This window comes from Eriocheir sinensis, chromosome 29 (assembly GCF_024679095.1).
Source record: "Eriocheir sinensis breed Jianghai 21 chromosome 29, ASM2467909v1, whole genome shotgun sequence".
NCBI classification, from domain to species: domain Eukaryota; kingdom Metazoa; phylum Arthropoda; class Malacostraca; order Decapoda; family Varunidae; genus Eriocheir; species Eriocheir sinensis.
The window spans coordinates 17,875,281-17,894,609 of record NC_066537.1 but is presented as its reverse complement, the minus strand read 5'-3'; the positions used below and the strand labels follow the sequence as shown (position 1 = coordinate 17,894,609).

At 43.1% G+C, this 19,329-nt stretch overlaps 2 protein-coding genes across 6 annotated transcripts in view; one reads left to right on the top strand and one right to left on the bottom strand.

Annotated features, from left to right (window-relative positions):
* Window positions 1-4,712, top strand: part of LOC127005246 (cell adhesion molecule Dscam2-like) — a 137,945-nt gene extending 133,233 nt beyond the window's left edge. For all 4 annotated transcript variants that reach the window (XM_050874013.1, XM_050874015.1, XM_050874016.1 and 1 more), the window contains 4 exons: window positions 1,329-1,522; window positions 2,015-2,184; window positions 3,005-3,131; window positions 4,188-4,712. In XM_050874013.1, the coding sequence (XP_050729970.1) occupies window positions 1,329-1,522; window positions 2,015-2,184; window positions 3,005-3,032 (392 nt within the window). In that variant the 3' untranslated portion in view covers window positions 3,033-3,131; window positions 4,188-4,712. The remainder of the gene's footprint in view (window positions 1-1,328; window positions 1,523-2,014; window positions 2,185-3,004; window positions 3,132-4,187) is intronic.
* A 6,827-nt stretch (window positions 4,713-11,539) lies between these two features.
* Window positions 11,540-19,329, bottom strand: part of LOC127005245 (basement membrane-specific heparan sulfate proteoglycan core protein-like) — a 20,756-nt gene continuing 12,966 nt past the window's right edge. The window contains exons 4-10 of one of the 2 annotated variants that reach the window (XM_050874012.1): window positions 18,601-18,733; window positions 17,934-17,987; window positions 16,562-16,731; window positions 15,880-16,009; window positions 13,154-14,883; window positions 12,367-12,486; window positions 11,540-12,079 (exon numbers count right to left, since the gene is read on the bottom strand). In XM_050874012.1, coding sequence (XP_050729969.1) covers window positions 14,738-14,883; window positions 15,880-16,009; window positions 16,562-16,731; window positions 17,934-17,987; window positions 18,601-18,733 — 633 coding nt within the window. In that variant the 3' untranslated portion in view covers window positions 11,540-12,079; window positions 12,367-12,486; window positions 13,154-14,737. The remainder of the gene's footprint in view (window positions 12,080-12,366; window positions 12,487-13,153; window positions 14,884-15,879; window positions 16,010-16,561; window positions 16,732-17,933; window positions 17,988-18,600; window positions 18,734-19,329) is intronic. The other variant, XM_050874011.1, reaches the window with a different exon arrangement.

Sequence of the window (19,329 nt, the reverse complement as noted above, 5' to 3'; positions counted from 1 at the left end):
ATTTGAATCGAGTGTCTTTTGAGTGACTGAGAATGTTGTAGTGTTCAAAGTCTTCAATATTTTCAAGTTCAACATCAACACCAGTTCACAGAAAATACCACAAACTATTTATTTTTTAATTTTCTAAGATTGTTTGACTTGAGTGTCTTTTGAGTGACTGAGAATGTTGTAGTGTTCAAAGTCTTCAATATTTTCAAGCTCAACAACAACACCAGCTCACAGAAAACACCACAAACTTACACATTCTACACGCAACTTATACTTATTTGCTTTGTGTGTGGCATAAAGACCCCTTAGTGATTGGCTTCTAATGTGTGCGTTTGCAAAATTTTTAGGCCATGGATTTGTATTTCTATGTATGTGTGTGTGTGTGTGTATGTGTGTGTAATCATTGCCTTACGTCATCTATACATACATACATACACTACCCTCTTTTTTCCACTGACAAGACGTGGTAACTGTCCCCTCTCAAGCACGGGGGACCAGGTGTGTGGTGCGCAAAGGTCCCAGAAAAAAAAATATAATCGATGGAGAAAGTAAGGGAAAGAAAAGGAAGAAGAGGAAAGGAAGAAGGGAAGGGAAAGGAAGAGAATGAAAATAGATTAAGAGAAGGAATGGAGCAAAGTGGAGAAAATGAAAGGAAAGGTTAAGGACCCGCAGGACCCAGAGACACGGTATAAGGAGATTGCTCTTCTCGGGAGGGTACTTGCGGGCGATTGTGAGTCCAGCTCGCGATGAGGCCGTGACGAATTACACACACACTTACTCACCCACTTACATGCACCCATAGATAGAGGTTTGGAACAGACTAAATGAAGAAATAGTATCGGCGAAGAGTGTGCAGAGCTTCAAGGAAAAGTTGGATAATTATAGATACGGCGACGGGACTACACGAGCGTAAGCCCAGGCCTGTAAAATTACAACTAGGTAAATACAACTAGGTAAATACATCCACCTACACCCACTTACCCATCACCCACACCCTTACGCATACCCACTCCACCTCCACCCATGAACTGCTCTCTCACGGACCAAGCCTGGCAGCCATTATTCTGCGTACATTTTTTTATTTGCGTGTATGTTGGAGGTGATTTTGGAGATCGTGATGTGGAAATTGAAGTGGTTGGTGGTTGGAAAGTGGTTTGACAGTGTTGTGGGTGAGGTACTTCCCACACCTCATCCACCGTCATACCACACTTAACGCCCACACGTACATCCACCCATACCCACACTCACTTGCATCTGCTCTCCCACCCACGCACTCCACACACCCTCATATCCATCCCCCCCTCCGCCCCAGCCCCACTGACACCCCCGTACGCCCACAGGGGACTACAGCGAGGAGGAACTTTACCCTTATGCCACTGCCACGTTTCAACTAAGCGGCGGCAGCCCTCCTCCCCCTGCCCCGCCCTCCCCACCCAGTCACGCCCATCACCCGCAGCCCACGCGCGCCCAGAAGGCTTTCACCGCCCTCGTCTACCAAGCCCCCTCACTCCATGATGTGGACTCGCCAAATTTGGTAAGGGGGAGAAGGGAAGGAAGGGAGGGAGTGCGAGGGGGGATGGGTTGAAGGAGGAAGAAGGGAAGGGAAGAGAGATTAGGAGGAGAAGGAATAGGGGAGGAATAGAGGAAGTAGGAGAAGAGAGGAGGAAACAATAGTGAACGTAGGAGAAAAAGGAAAACGGGAAAAATCAGAGAAAGTAGGAGGTGGAAGAAGAAGAAAACAAGTAGAGCGGGAGGGGAAAGGAAGAGAAAGCAGGAAGGGAAGGAACAGAGAGGAAGCAGGAAAGCAGTAGAGGATTTAAGAAGGGAAAGAATAGAAAGGAAAAATGAAAAATAAAATAGCTTGACTTGGCAAGGAGGAAAAGGAAGGAAGGAAGGGAGGGAGGGTAATAAAGGAGGGAAGAAAGGAAGGAATAGGGAACATAGAAGGAAAGGAAATGAGAGAGAGAAAGAGAGGAATAATGAGACAGCCCCTAACACCTCCTCCTCCTCCTCTCCGCCCCGCCAGAGTGAGAGGGAGAGGGACGTTGGCCGGGGCGGGGTGCGGGGCTTCACCTACGAGGCCAGCGAGACCGAGGACTACGGCAGCGTTCTCGGGGCTGCCGCGCCTGCCCCGCCCCCCGACCCCCGCTGCCCCCCCCACCACCGCCGCCCCCCCCGCCACCTCAGGACCAGTAGGTTTGTTCCGCCAACACCCCCCTTAGCACCCCCTTCCTTCGTTTGTGCGTTTGTTGGTGTTTGTGGCGGCATAGGGAGGTAGAGTACGATTTTTTTGGTTTTTTGTACGTTTTTTTTTTCGTCTTCTTCTTTTTTCTGGTTCTTGTGTTTGTGTGTTTGTGTGTGTGTGTGTGTGTGTTGGTAGGCCAGGTAGGGAGTTACCACATACGATTTTTTCTTTTTTTTTCTGCTTATGTGTGTGTGTGTGTGTGTGTGTGTTCGGAAGATGTTATCAGGTATGTTTTTTTTATGCCTGTTTTTTTTTTTACTTATATGTTTCTATGTGTGTGTTTTTTGAGGTTCGATTTCTGCTTGTATTCTTGTTTTTTGTGTTTTATTTCATTTGTTTTTCTTCTTTTTCTTCTTGTATATGTCAATGTTTTTTTTCTCTCCTTTTCCTCTCCTTCCTTTCTTTTTTTTGTATATGTGCTTAATATACTTTTTGCTATACTTAACTTTGCTTATAAGAGAGAGAGAGAGAGAGAGAGAGCAGGTAAGTGATCAAGAACTTCCAGGTAAATTTACAGAAGAAGGATGGAGTGTTTTTTTTTCTCTTTTTTATGTCTGTCTGTCTATCTGTTTGCCTGTTTGTGGTGTCTGTCTGTTGCTCTCTCTCTCTCTCTCTCTCTCTCTCTCTCTCTCTTTTTCTTGCTCCTCATTCTTTCTCTGTTTTCTCTTTTTGTCATTTTTTTTGGTGTTTGCTTGCTTTTTTTATCTCCCTAACTCTCACTTTCTCTCTCTCTCACTTTCATTCTCTCTCTCCCCCCCCCCTCGTGGCCAGGACCCCCCGCTGTGCCCGCTTCCCCTAGAACACCACAACACCGCCAACACCACCACCACCACCACCACCTCCACCACCACAAGGCACCGCCACAGCAGCACACCCTCCGCCTGGCACGACACCAAAGGTACCCATCACCACCACCACTGCCTTTCACCTCCACCTCCACTTCCACCTCTTGCACCTCCACTATCACTGTTATCATTAACACCACCACTGCTGTTGTTTTTACTCTGTCATCACCACTGTCTGATGTGGAAGTCTCCCACGGTGATGGCTGAGTGGTCAGTGTGCGGGCATGTGTCAGGAGGACTCCAGTTCACATCCAGGAGGAAGCGATTGGGTTTCGCTTCCCGCCCGCCGCCACGGCCGGGATCTTTCAGTCACTGCTGAGTGGCCCACGGCTGCCCACATGCTGTACTCAAGACCACCTGTCAACACAGACTCTAGATTCTCTCTCTAAAAGAGATGATCAAAGATGAGCCAGGCAGGATGGTGCCACTATAAACACTTGCCTGTGCCATAACAGGCTGGGGTCAACAGGCCCCACCAAGAAGGCCTGCCCCAGCCATATGCATAATATAAAAAAAAGCTCACTCATTGAGGCGGCACGCACCTCTTTGGCCACCATCACCACCACCACCACCACCACCCTCGCCACCCTCCCGGCTCATCTCTCTCACCTCATAGTACATATTAACAGTCCTGCATGCCTTATGTTCCTCCCTCTTGTTTTAAGTGGACAATAAATAAAATAAATGGAGATAGACAGGAAGAGGGATGGGATACTAAAATGAAAAGCAATTAATTTAAACTTTTTCCCCTCCCTCCCTCCCTTACCTTACCTTCCCCTACCCTTACCTCCCTCTCCTACCTCTTCCCTTCCTCCTCCTTTTCCTCCCTTACCTTACCTTCCCTTCCCTTCCCCTACCCTTACCTCCCCTCTCCTACCTCTTCCCTCCTCTTTCATCTTCCTTCCCTCACCTCCCCTTCTTTCTCCCCCTTCCCCTACATCCCTCCTCTCCCTCCCTTCCTCCTCCTTTTCCTCCCTTACCTTACCTTCCCCTGCCTTTTACCTCCCCTCTTCCCTCCTCTTTCATCTTCCTTCCCTCACCTCCCCTTCCTTTCTCCCCCTTCCCTTCGTCCTTCCCCTTCTCCCTCCCCTCCTCCTCCTCCCCTTCAGGAGCCCGGCAGCCTCCCGACGCCTGAGCGAGGGCAGCGCCTCCACCCGCGACCTGCCCAGCGACGCGGAGTGTGACCTGCACTGGTGACCTGAGCCCCCGCCCCCCCTCCCCTCTGCCCTGCTGACCCTCCCTGACCCACCCTTGCCACCCTGCTGACCTGACCCCAGTTGACCCCTCCCTGACCACCCTTGACCTTTCCTCCAATTTTTTACCTTTTTTGACCAACTGATTCTTCCTTCTGACCTCCCATGACCTCTTCTTATGACCTAACACCCTCCTTGCTAACCCCCCTGACCCACCCTTGCCCCCTGCTGACCTGACCCCCAGTGACCTCTCCTCTGACCTCCTCCCTCCCTCCCTGACCTCCAACCCTTTATCTCCCTCTCTCTGACCTCTCCTCCCAACCCCTTACCTCCATGACCTCTCCTGTGACCTTTTGACCTCCTGACCTCTTTCATGACCTCCAGATCTTGTTTAAACCCCCAGCGCCCCCACCATCTCCCCTTCCTCTGCCCCCCCCCCCCCCCTGGGGCCAGCCCCCCCCCCCCCTAAGATCGTGTCCTCAAGGTACGCCGGCTGAAGTGGTGGCGGTGGAGTTTCCTCGGTGGTTTTTTTTTTTTTTTTTTTTTTCTATTTCCTTGTCTTTTTATTTTTGTACAGACTCTCATGTGTGTGTGTTTGTTTGTTTGTGTGTGTTCGTCCTCATTGCCTTGTGTCCGGACGGGAAACAAAAACAAAACGAAGCTGCGCGGGAGATTTATTTGTCGTATCGCAAAGGAAAAGAAGAAGAATTGAATGTGGAAAGAATTTAACATACGGATAATGTGAAAATATATATGTGCAAAAATCTATAATGTGAAAACCAATAAAAAACAAAGTGTGTGTGAGATATTGTCGTGTTGCAAAGGAAAAGAAGAAGAATTATACGTGAAAAAAATTTAACATACAGATAATGTGAAAATATATGTGCAAAAATCTATAATGTGAAAACCAATAGGAAATGAAGTGTGTGTGAGATGTTGTTGTGTTGCATGGAAAAGAAGAAGAATTATATGTGAAAAAAATTTAACATATGGATAAAGTGAAAATATACATGCAAAAATCTATTACGTGTGTGAAAACCAATACAAAACAAAATGTGTCAGACTCACCCAGCACATTCCTGACCTCCCTGACCCCTGCGGCATCCCTAACGAAGGCCGTGAACACCATATCCATCCCCATTTTGACCCTGAGGAGGAGGAGGTCACTGCGATCCTTCTCAGACAGCGGGCAGGTCAACAGGAACGCCAGGCAGGTTGACCCCTTTCCTGCTAGTGTGAGATGTTGTTGTGTTGTCAGGAAAAGATGGATTATTATATGTGAAAAAAATTTAACGTACGGAGAATGTAAAAATATATGTGAAAAATCTATTATGTGAAAACCAATACAAGACTGTGTGTGTCGGGGAATTACATGATAAGCAAACTGAATGTATTTGTTAAAAGTATTGAAGTAAAAAAAATAAATAAATAAAAACAGTGTGCAGAAATGTCATGAGCAAAGTAAATGTGGAAAAAAATAAAAGTTGATGGAGAAAGAAATAACCAAAAAATCAATTCTCCATGGGATTGAAGAAAGATAATTATGCGTAAAAACAAGAAATAGCGAAAGAAAATCGAATGAAATAAATCAATTCTCCGTGTCATTGAAAAAAAATAAAATTAAGCGTAAAAGACAAGAAATAACGAAAGAAATAACAAAAAAATCAATTCTCCGTGTGATTGAAAAAAAAATTATGCGTAAAAACAAAAAAATAATGAAAGAAATAACAAAAAAATAAATTCTCCGTGTGATTGAAAAAAAAAATTAAAGCGTAAAAAACAAGAAATAACGAAAGAAAATTAAACAAAATATATATAAAAAATTCCCTTCGTGACGATAAAAGAAAATAAAGAAGAAAAAAAACTATATCAATACTCCATTTCTTGCTTCCGAACGTTATAATATAAATCTATGTATATCGCAAACATTACTAATAAAAATTATATATATATACATACATACATACAAGAAAAAAACTATATCAATACTCCATTTCTTGCTATACGTTATACATATAAATCTAACCAAGTGTGATCTTCCTCTCCTCTCAAAATTATATATATACATACATACATACATGCATTCTTTCTTTCTTTCTTTCTTTCTTTCTTTCTTTCTTTCTTTCCATGATACATATACATACTGAATATACATTTCTGTGATCTTCCTTCCTTCCTCTCTTCCTTCCTTCCTAAAGATCCTGATTCTTCCTAGTGATATGGTCTTTTTTCTTTCTTTGTTGTTGTCTTTCTTGTTTCCTTTCTTCCTTCCTTCCTTTCTTCCTTCCTGTGTGTGTGTGTGTGTGTGTGTGTGTGTGTCTTCCTTCCTTCCTTCCTTTCTTCCTTCCTTCCTTGCTTTCTTTCTTTCTTTCCTTTCTTTCCTTTCTTTCTTCCTTTCTTCCTTCCTTCCTTCCTTGCTTTCTTTCTTTCCTTTCTTTCCTTTCTTTCTTTCTTTCCTTTCTTCCCTTCCTTTCTTCCTTCCTTCCTTCCTTCCTTCCTTGCTTTCTTTCTTTCTTTCTTTCCTTTCTTTCTTCCTTTCTTCCTTCCTTCCTTTCTTCCTTCCTTGCTTTCTTTCCTTTCTTTCTTCCTTTCTTCCTTCCTTCCTTCCTTTCTTCCTTCCTTCCTTGCTTTCTTTCTTTCTTCCTTCCTTCCTTCCTTTCTTCCTTCCTTGCTTTCTTTCTTTCTTTCTTTCTTTCTTTCCTTTCGTCCTTCCTTCCTTCCTTCCTTCCTTCATATCCTTCTCCCCTTACTGTGATAAAACTGCCAAATAAGTCTCTTTTTATTATTATTATTATTATTATTATTATTATTATTATTATTATTATTATTATGTATATCAACCATGTATATTAAATTATGTATATGTTGGTGTTGTGGGTGATATGTATTGTTTTTGTTATTATTATTATTATTTTTCTCTTTTTTTTATTATTTAAAGTTTTCATGTTGTTCTATATATAAGAAAAAGATAGTATGTTTTTTCTTTTTAACTTCTATCTTTATCTTCAAATGGATCTGTGGCAACGTTTGAATTTACTCGTGTTTTTAAAAGAGTCAGGGAGTTGGTAAGGAGTTTTGGGATGCATATATTATAGGGATTAAATTCTTGCCCATCTCTCTCTCTCTCTCTCTCTCTCTCTCTCTCTCTCTCTCTCTCTCTCTCTCTCTCTCTCTCTCTCTCTCTCTCTCTCTCTCTCTCTCTCTCTCTCTCTCTCTCTCTCTCTCTCTCTCTCTCTCTCTCTCTCTCTCTCTCGCTTAATATCTCATCATTCTCCTTTTTCTTTTCTCTTCTCTTTCCATTTTCTATTTTTTATTGTTTTTCTCTTCATTTCTTTGATTTCCTTCCTTTTCCTTTTCTTCCCTTCATTTCCTCTCTCTCTTCCTCCCTTCCTTTCCTTTCCTTTCCTTCCTTTTCCTTTTCTTCCCTTCCTTTCATTTCCTCTCTTTATTCCTCCCTACCTTTCCTTTCCTTTCCTTTCCTTTCCCTTCCCTTCCTTCCTTCCTTCCTTCATTTCCTCTCTTCCTTCCTTTCCTTTCCTCTCTTTCTTCCTCCCTTCCTTTCCTTTCCTTCCCTACCCTTCATTTCCTCTCTCCCTTCCTTTCCTTCCCTCCTTCCTTCTCCCTTCCTCTCCTTCCCCTTACCTCCTCCTCCACCTCCTCCTCCTCCACACATACTAATACTAACAACAAGATGAATATACCATAACTATGTATATTATTACTATGACCACCATTACTACTACGTATATATATATCTATCTATCCGCCTTCCCTTGACCTCCGTTTGTACTATACGTGACACGCTCTCGATGTATTTTTCTAACATACGAAGAAAATGTAAAAAAAAGGGGCGTGTTTATGTATCCTGTCTATTATTTCTAGTATTATTGTTATTTCTATTGTTATGTGATGTGGGTTTGATGTTTTGGGGTTTAATTATGATGTTGAGCGGTCATTGGGGGTTAAAGGAAAGGTGTGCGTGGCCGTAAAAGTAATTAAAAGCTAAAAAAACATGGAAAATTCAACTGGAGAGCTCGAGCGTGGGTTTGAAAAGCGCGCAAAGAATTCATACCACAGACGGCGTTCAAATTTCAAGCTAATTCTATCTTATACCGAGAAAAAAATACCTTAAATAATAGATGTAAGAGTGAAAAAGCACGGAAAAGACATTGGTGCATAAAAGAAGAATAAAAGACACGAAAAACGAGAAAGTATCAGAAGAAACCAAAGACGATTATGTCCACAGGCACAAGAGGAAGAGGAGGAGGAGCAGGAACCAAAACAAAGGGGCGTGCCCGTCTCACACGTCTTCACATTTTCTTTTATTATTCTTCTCTAAGGCAACGGAGGACGCTTCCACCCATCACAGGACCTCGAGGAAGAAGGTAAGAGTCCTGAGGGTGAAGGAGGATTCCTTGCTGTCACAACATCAGTTTGGTTTCAGGACTGGACACTCGGTTGGGGATCAGCTACAACTCACACATAAAGGTATCACTTCCTGGTTGGACGAGGGATTCATGGTTGATCTGATCCTTTTTGATTTCTCCAAGGCTTTTGATCTCGTCAACCATGATATTCTATTGACCAAGCTGACACAGTTGGAGATTGGTGGTCCATTGTTTCAATGGATTAGTAATTTCCTGAGAGGCAGGACAGTGAGGGTGGTGATTGGTGGGGAGGAAAGCTCTCCCATCGGGGTGACTAGTGGAGCCCCACAGGGATCAGTCCTCGGTCCTGTCTTGTTTCTGATTTATATTAACTTTGTTGTTGAGAACTTGACTTGCAAGTACAAAATTTTTACTGACGATTTGAAGATATATCTAAAACGCAGCCTGAATGCCTCGTCTGTCTTACCAGAAGTGTCTGTAATGCAGAGAGATATCGACCAGCTGGTGTCCAGAGCTGAATCATGGGGAGTAAAGATAAATACAGACAAGACTGTAGGTTTTCTCGTGGCACTAACCCAGCACCTTGTTATTACATGAATGGCTCCCCAATGCACTTTGTTGACTCTGCATCAGACTTGGGACTGTTGATAGACACCACTCTGAAGTTTCATCAGCATATTCGTGCAACTACCAATAAGGCTTCAGGTATAGCTTCTAACCTTTTGAAGAGCACAGTCAACCGCGACTTTTCATTTATGCTTTCTCCGTATCTAACTCACATTCGCCCAGTCAATGAATTTTGCTCAGTTATTTGGCACACCGGATATGAGGGAGACCTCACACTGCTGGAAGTGGTTCAACGTTGCTGGACTAAGCAAATCTCTGAATTTTACAACATGGAATACAATGCACGCCTTGCTGCACTTGGCCTTATTTTCAGTGAGCGACAGGCTGCTCAGAGCTGGCATGATTAAAGTGTGGAAAAAATTTAAAGGACTCACCTATCTGCCCATTTGATGTTTTCCAACTAGTGGGAGATGCCAGGAACCGAGGCCATGCTTTCAAAATATTTCATCAACATATTCATATTGAGTTACGCAAAAGATTTTTCTCTATTAGGGTCACCAATCTTTGGAATGCCCTGCCTTCCTCGGTTGTGTCAGCACCTAGCCTGTCAGTGTTTAAGAGATTACTAGCGGTACAGCTGGGCGATAAGCTGTATGAATACTAATACCATGGACAATGCCCCTAGTGCTCACAATACACTTTCCACAGTGTTTTAAATCACACATCTCATTATTGTCAAGTCATCTCATATACTGTGGTGTGTTGGCATGTTTGGAGCTCCATGCCTGTGCGGCTCATCCTGGTAAGAAATCCCATGAATATATTTAAACTGACAACCTAACGTAACCTACCAAATGGAGGTGCTTTGCCCTGTTGATCTGCCCCCCAGTGTCTTCATGTATTACTTTATTATATCAAAATTTCTTATGTTTTCTGGAAGCCATTCATTACTGCACCACATTCAAGGACCAAACAAGAAAGAATAATGTAAAGTATTGATGTCGCAAGAGGTGGCTGCCCCCTCTCCTACATGTGCTGATTAGTATCCCTAATTATGAATCTGCCAGCTGTTTGTGGGTTGAAGCAAGTTGACAGGCAGTTTTCTAATAGTCTTACGTTGCTTTTAGGTTCAGTTATGCTACTTTTTGGATGGTTGCTCGTGTATTTAAGCGAGTAGAGAGGCACTTTTCAATACTACTAGTCTCATGTTGCTTTTAGACTCCTTAAAAAGAATGATAACATTTAATGTTTCTTTGGCTTTAATGAGTAGAAAGAATGATAACTTTTAATGTTTCTTTGGCTTTAATGAGTAGAGAAGCACTTGTCATATAATCTCTATGTTGCTCATAGGCAGTTTTTATCATGGTTCTCTGAATTGAAGTTAGTTTTGAAGCAAAGCCCAAGTAGCTATGTAGTTTCATGGTCAAGCTCCAGCAAGTCACCATCTCCCCTCCTGTTGATGTCAATGAATGATTTGTTCCTCTCAGCTCACACCTGTCAGGCCTTGCCTCAAACTGGTCTATCCTTGCACCTTCTCAGCTCTGCTGGAAGTTTTTGCTCCATAGTTTTTTTTTGGGCACTTTTAGGATCATGAGTGTGGCATGTGGGAGATTTTACAATCACAAGAGCAGCATTTGTTACTCTCACCATGTAAGGGCACTTTTAGGATCATGAGTGTGGCAGATCACAAGAGCAGCATTTGTTACTCTCACCATGCAAGGCACCTTTTCAACACTTTTGTAAAAAGATAGGTTGTGGCATCCATTTCATCCAGGATAGGTTGGCTTAAAGGATTCAGTTTCTCCATTACCATTAACAAGATCTAGTCACATGTCACCTTCCCCCTTGCTCCCTAAATTACTACTAGGTTTTGTATGATCTACTAGTAGTTCCACACAAACAGATTTATAAAGCAGATTTATTTAAGTGGGTATAGGAATATAAAGATAAAGATTATTTTCACTATATATCTTCAGCCAGGGACACATTTCTTCCTATGGACTGCAGCTGCCCTGTGTTAAGTCTGGTGATGAGCAGCAGACTAGGAACATACCATTAAAACTTTTCCACCCAACCCACTTTCAGGGGGTCTTTACCAAAGAACTTCAGCAGACCCTTTTTAGGGCTCACCATAAATTTTTAGGGCTCTCACCATAAAACACAATTTAGTATTTGTAGACAGTAGTGGCATAGCACAACCCACCATGAATGCCCTAGGTCATTTAGGGTGGGAGAGTTAGTGGGCTTTTTTTATTTTTATTATAGGTGGTGCTCTACCCTCAAGGCAGACAGTTACCTATCCATACAGTAATCACTTTTCAAATTCTCTATAGTAGACAAGCAAATCTTGGCTAGATGCAACACATCAAGAGACTAAGTAAATGTAAATATTTTTAACAGCTTTATGGTTGAGAGTACTGATGTAGCTTCCATGCTCTTATCAAAAGGCTAAGGGTACCCCCAAGTGTGATATTGCAGTGTTAGGCAGAAAAAAGTTGCCGAAGAAAATCTTATTTTTCATTGCACCACACCTCAAATTATACCCGAAACAGTCTCCGGAGAAACAGCTAGAGCTCCTCCAGGAAAAAAAAATTGCTTAAAAAAAAAGAAAAGAAAAACAAAATCAAAGGTGGAGAGTCTCTCGAACTCTTAACACAGCATGACATTAACCAACATCACGTCAGTCAACGCTTAGGCAGCAGGGAAGGCGGACCCTCCACACCAGGGAATGGAGGGCGCGCCGAGTACAGGATGTGCAGTACAAAGTTTAACCAGTAGAAGAATCTGTCCCAGAGTTGTAGGGCAGTAGAGTTCTCAGCTTTTGACTCTTCATCCAAAAGCCAGCATAAAGTCCTGCAGATAAAAAGGAGTTAATGAATAGTAAAAAGCACGGATACATAATTGTGACTTGACTTATGCAGTGTATAGAGATTTCCCATTGGTCCTGCAGTGTTAATAGTAATAGGGGGAATAATTTAGTGTTAATAGTAATACCTCAAGAGACCAGATGAAACTAGTTAAAGTTTGCCATTTAAGATTTTTGAAAGTAGGCTGGTACTTAATCACTGCCTGCCATCAGTGAAAATTAAAAAAAAACTTATCTGAGCACAGGCGACATCCAAGTGAGAGCGCTGGAGTACCCGGGACTACCACACTGAACATTTACCCGAGCACAGGCGACGTCCAGATGAGAAGAGCGCTGAAGTTCCCTGGACATCCACCACACTGATGAATTCCACCTCTATGCCTCACTGGGGGACCTGCCAAGCGAGGGAACATTAGCACAGTGTATGGTAACCAATAAATCATGATTAAACAAGCTATTATCACTACCCTTTGAATGAAGCAAGCTACTCTACAATTGTGGTGTTACCAAATAAACTACCACTTATGATCCAACAAGCTTTTTACTCAAACCATTTAAGAAAACCAAAAACATGAAAACTCTACAATAAACTGCTATTTTCACAGAGGTTTGCCATTATATAACAATCACTACATTATTCCATTACTAAAGTGAAGGTATCAGTCCAACAGGGTATACAACAAGGCTATTCAGATACCACTTAACTGCTGTTTGCCACTATTATTATTTGACAATCACTACTCTCCTTTATTAAGTCTAGGTATCACGATCCAATGCTATTCAGATGCCACTGGTGTCTTATCCTAGTCCTGAAACTTAAAAATATACTGAAGAAAAATCACGATGCCCAGTCTGCTCTTTCTACAATTCAATTACCATCAACTACCTATAATAACCATAATTTACCTAGCATTTAAACGTAATAGTAACTTAATTACGTATCTAAACAAGTGTTAAATGGAATCAACGCCAAATAACTAGAGACAAATTCAACTACCACTGCTCTCCCTACACTCGAAGTCCCTAACCTCTCACGAAGTACACTGAAAGAATAAAGTTACCATATGACAAGACTCAATATGGCCACGTCGTTGGAGACCCGAGAATCCACAGCAAGCAGAGGCACGAAGGACCGAGGCAGGTACCAGGAACGGAGCAGCTGTGGGGGCGGCGAATAGGAGCAAACTGAGAGACGGTCCTCCACTCAGCCACCTCTACAAGTTCGGTTCTCCGCGCGGACCTGAAACACAAAGAGCTTCGGCCAGTTTCGTTCGCTGGGTTGGTTGCGTGGATGGAAATGGTACGTTGTGGTTGTTAGTGGTTTTCAGGTTGGTGACTGGTTGATGTGTTAATGGGAAGAGTTGGATAATAGAGTTTTATAATAGGTTTTCCTTTGTTTGTTTTGTTTTTTTGTTCTTGATTTTAACTGTGTGTGCGTGTGTGTAGATAAGTTTATGAGTATAATTAGTTGTTAGTTCAGGAAAATAATTGATAAGGGAGTAAATGAGTTGTTAGTTATAAAGAAAAGATAATTACAAATAAAAGAAGTTGCATTACCTTTTGAAATAGTTGGTTGTCAAGGCAGCCACCACCACCACCACCACTACTACTACTACTACTACTACTACTACTACTACTACCACTACCATTACTACTTATACTACAATGCATGTTAGTCAAGAAGATATTCAAAATTACGTTTATTGGTAAGTTAACAATGGCTACTTCACACACACACACACACACACACACACACACACACACACACACACACACACACACACACACACACACACATTAACTCGTAAATACACTGCAGAAGAAATTTATTAGTTTGAGTTCTGACAAAAAATGGATAAATATGCAAATTAGAATATACACCCGAGATCAGAACATACATACATACATACATACATACATACATACATACATACATACATACATAATTCTATACACGGTGATGCTCGCTTGGAAATACATACGTCTGTGTTTTAGTGAAGAAATGGAATGTGTGCTCTCAGTAGAATGACTTTGATAATAATACGAAGATAATTATATGAACGTACAATGAACCAAACGCATAATTATTGAACTGGTTAATGAGGGAATAGGGTAATTAGGTAGTTCATTCGGCATCATTATCGACAGTTAGTTATCATTACGAGCTTCATTATTTCCTTCTCCTTACTAAAGAAAGAAATGAACGCTAAAATCAATAGTGACTTGTTTTATCCCGTTTTCCTTCATTGAGTTCTCCTCCATTTCATTCTTTTCTCTTCCACTTCATTCTCCTGCATTCATATCTCTTCCACGAGCTAATAAGAGTAGCCCAATTAAACTATCATGACAGGTGTGAATTATAATGAGAGAAAAAATGTAGGCTTGTAAACTTCAATCTAAATACTAATATCATCAATTATCAAAGTCTAGCATAAAAAAAACAATCTCAAGAGGGTGTTCGAACCTAAACAAATAACCCTATCAAACTATTACGACCTGTGAATGATAAATAAAAAAATGTTAGCTTATATACATCAATCTAAATACTAATTATCATCAATTATCAAAGTTAACCATTGCAAAATCAATCTTAAGGGGCTATTTGAACCTAAGTAAATGAGTAGTTTGTCTTTCCTAACACATGATCATCGGGAAACAACGAGACGAGGGAGGGATTGGAAGAGGGGGAGATGGAGGAAGATGAAGAGGAGGAGGAGGCTGTGAGGTGGAGAGATAATGGCTTCGGCGGCGGCGTTGTGGGCCCCCTGGTGGACGGCCGCGTGGGGCTGCCCTGCGAAGGAAGAAGATAAGCATTAATTAAAGATAGATAAAGTTGAGTGTATACGCCATAGCTACTCGTGGTCTCGGTGTTCATATCCGTCGCATTGCCCCATGAGCCTCTGGTGGGTAAGGCCCGATTCACACTATAGGTACGGTCACGCTCAAGTCACAGTCCGCTCACGATCCGAATCCGCGGGTCACAGGGCCAGTGCCACATCCGGGTTACCACAGATTACCTTCCCCCTTATTTATCGACTAACTGGCAGGAGAGGATGAACAACTAGGTGGGTTCCGCGCCGGGATTCCAACCAAGTCTTGCGTATTCATATCCAGACCTGAGGATTCGTAGCCTAGGCGTGCTAACCAACTCGGCAAGGAGGCGATAGAAGATTGGATCTTGGGTAGTTAATCAAATATAACAATTACGTTTTAGAATGGTTGTGTAAGAAATACACGGAAAGGAAAGGAAAGAGAAGGTTGATGTTAATAAAACTAACGAATTCGTAAAACTAACGAGAGGTGTTCGCCGGGTGTGGACGTGCTCTCCCTCCCCTTCCCTCCCTCCCTCCCTCACCCGTCCGATCAAGCTAAGTGAATTCACACATACATAACACTGTCTTTTATTTACATACATACTGTTTTTAATTTGTTTTTAGTTTTTTTAAGAGTTTTAGTCTAGTTTTTACCTTTTATTTTATTATTTTAACCTTTTAATTGGTAATGGCCACTACTCTTAAGTGCCGAACAAGGCTGTTCCAGTCCCCGAACCGGCACAGTGACACTAGTAAACTGGATCTGGATTAATAATGCGCAGGGCGCCTATCAGGTGCATAACACGCATATTTGTGTTGGCTGTTGGGGGGACGGGGGCCGCGGCTTCACTTGCAGGGCCTTGGCGAGCAGTCTAGTGTGTAAGTCTGTGGTCCCAACACGTCTACCGCTACATCCATACATCGACAACCTCGCCGTCATCACAGAAAACGGATACTTTCAAGGGGAGACTCACCGGACTGGACGTGGACGGAGACAGACGCCGAGCCGCCAGAGTCCGGCCGACAAGTGTACCGGCCGGAGTCTGTCGCGCTCACGGCCGACAACCGCAGCCGACTGACCGTCCGGGCGTCCGTCTTCTCCGTCTGTTGAGAGGAAGACGGGAGGGGATAGACATACAAGATTAGATAGGCGTGGAAAATGATAGAAAATAGAGGAAGAAAGGGTGAGAAATGGGGAAAAAGAAGGGATGGGCATAGAAAGAAAAATAAGTGGAAAAGGATAAGAAAGAGTAGAGAGAGTGAACGAGAGGAGAAGAAGAAGGGATAGACATGGAAGAAAATGAAGACGTGGAAACTGATAAAGAGGGCGAACGGGAGGTGAACGAGAGGAAAAGAAGAGGGGATAGGAATAAAAAAAATACGGAAGTGTAAAATGATGAAAAAAGAAGCCCAAAGGAGAATGAACCAGGCAAATACGAGCGGGAATAGGAATGAAAAGAAGAGACTGGAGAGGAAAATGACATAACAAAGGGCAAAAGGGAGGATAAAAGAGGTAAATATACACACTCACCCACACCCACAAAATAAGATAAAAAAGTGGAGGATGTTGAAATAGAGGGCAAAGGAGAGATGAAACTGATAAATGCCCCTCACTCCCTCTTACCACCCCCTTCACTCCACCTCATCCACACCCACCTGGATAGCAATACCGCCCCTGGGAGAGTCGTAGTCCAATCTCGCAGCGCCCTTGAACCACACCACCGAGTCCACCGCCCGCACCAGATGCTCCACCAGGCACGTCACGCCCAGGATGCTGCCCGCTTGGATGTACCTCTCGCGCGGGCCCTCGATCCTTACCTGCGTACCTGGGGAGAAGTTGGAAAGTTTCGTTTAGTCGGCGCAACATCTGTGGTCATATGCCGGAGAGAGACAGAAGGGGAAGGAAAGAAATCTCAGGAGACGGGACACAACCCCTGATTAATACCTGGTTCCCATTCACTGCTGGGTGGACAGGGGCGTAGGGTATCGGAAAAGCCGCCGAAATTTTTCCACTCCGCCCGGGAATCGAACCCGGGCTCTCTTGGTTGTGAGCCGAGTGTGCTAACCACCGCACCACGAAGCCCCATGCGTACTTGGGGAGGGTTGAGAACAGGTGAGAAGAGGTAGTGGAAGAGAGGTAGAGGGAAGAGGTGTCATGTGGAGGAATATTGAGAAGAGTGTGAGAAGTGGGAATAAAGAGGGGAAATGAGGAAGAGAAGAGAGGAAAGGAAGGGGAAAGAAAAAGTGATGTGAGGGGAAAAGAAAGGGAAGTTAGGAGGGTTAAGGAAAGAGAGGGAAGAGGGAAGATAAGGAAGAGAGAAAGAAAGAGAAGGGAAAAGGAGGTTGAGGAGAAGAAAGAATGTGGAGAAGGTAAGAAAGGAAGGAATAAAGAGAAATGAGAAGAAGGGAGGTGTGAGAGAGAGGGGAGGAAGGAGGAGTGAAGACGTGGAGAGGGAAAAAAGGTGATAATTATAGGGGGAAGAGGAAAGAAAGAAGATTAACTAAGGAAAAAATAAGAGGAAGAAGAGGAAGAGGAGGAGGAGCAGGTGTGAGAAGGAAGGACACAGGCAAAAAAAAAAAAAAAAAAAACTCGTATAATTTGCAAAACGAAAAAAGAGGAAAACAAAGAGGAAGAGGAAGAGATGCCTTTATGTTATGACTAGTTTGTTCCTCTTGTTTTTTTCCTCTTAACGTGTGTGTGTGTGTGTGTGTGTGTGTGTGTGTGTGTGTGTGTGTGTGTGTGTGTGTGCGCGCGTCTTCAACGAGGTCCATATTCGGATGTTAAGGGTCGCAATAACAGTAATAATAGCGACTAATGACTGTTTTAATCTCTCTCTCTCTCTCTCTCTCTCTCTCTCTCTCTCTCTCTCTCTCTCTCTGTCTATTTTCTCTCGTTTTCTTCTTTTTATCTTCTTTACCTTCTTTCTCTTTTTTTTTCTTCAATTTCGTTCACTCTGTATACTCTTTCTCTCTTCATCTATCTATCTATCTATCTATCTATCTGTCTCTCTATCTATCTATCCCTTACCGTTGTCTGTCCCCTCGTGGTCAGGCTGATAGAAAGGATCATCCAGGCTTTTATCTGTAAAAAAAGAAAAAGAAAAAAAGATTAGAAAAATATATTAGAATAACTTTTTAGGTCTAACTTCTGCACGATTATAGAGTAAAAAATAAGGTAGGGTTCCAGTTTTTATTATTTTAACTTGTCAACGATGATAATGAAAGTAAAAAAGATTAGATTAAACTTTTCTTTATAATTTGTGAGTGATGATAAAGAGGAAAAAATGTATGGATAAGCCCCCCCTCCAGAAGTTTAGTAATATTTGTTTGTTTACACACACACACACACACACACACACACACACACACACACACACACACACACACACACACACACACACACATCTGTCCCTTCACAAATCTCACACACACACACACACACACACCTGCCAACCCCTCACCTTAACAAACACACATGCAACCCTATATTTCACCAACACACCTGCACCCACATCTCCCGCATACCTGTCTCCCTTCACAAACACATATGCACACACCTGCCCTTTCACAAACACATCCCTCACACCTTCACAAACAAACCTACACACACCTTTCCATCACCTACACACCTGCTTACTCCTCCCAAACACACCTGCACACACCTGCCTACCCCTCTCTCACACACACCTGCCTACCTTTCACGACGAGCAGGACAGGTGTGGTAATCTTGGGGTCAGAGTTAACCTGGCACTCATACCATCCGGAGTCACCTGGCTGGGCGTGGCGGATGAGAAGCGTCCACTCATCCGTGCCATCTGGATGCAACACCTGCGGACGGGGGGTGGATGAGGGGTGGATGAGGGGAGGGTGAAGGCGGAAAGTGAACAAGGGGAGAAGTGGAAGAGGAAAGAGAGGAGAAGGAGAGAAGGAGTGCAGTTAGACGGATGTGGAGGAATGGAATAGAAAGAAGGGAGGAGGTGGAGGAATAGATGGAAGAAGTGGAACAATATAGAAGTGGATGAAGAAGGGAAGATGGATGAGAGAGAGAAGGTGGATGATGGAGAGAAGGTGGAAGGTTAGAGATGGAAGAGTGGAGAGAGAGAGAGAGAGAGAGAGAGAGAGAGAGAGAGAGAGAGAGAGAGAGAGAGAGAGAGAGAGAGAGAGAGAGAGAGAGAGAGAGAGAGAGAGAGAGAGAGAGAGAGAGAGAGAGAGAGAAGGTGGAAGAATAGATGGGGAAGGAAAGTGGATTAGAGGATTAGAGATAGATGAAAGAGAAAGATGGAATAGAAGGAAGGTGAAAGAGAGAAAGGAGTGGAAGGGTGAAGAGATGTGGATGAAGAAGATGGGAAAGGAAAAGTGGACGATTAGAAGAGAAGGGAAAGGAAGGAAGGAAAGAAGTGGAGGAAGGAAGGAAGAAAGGAGAT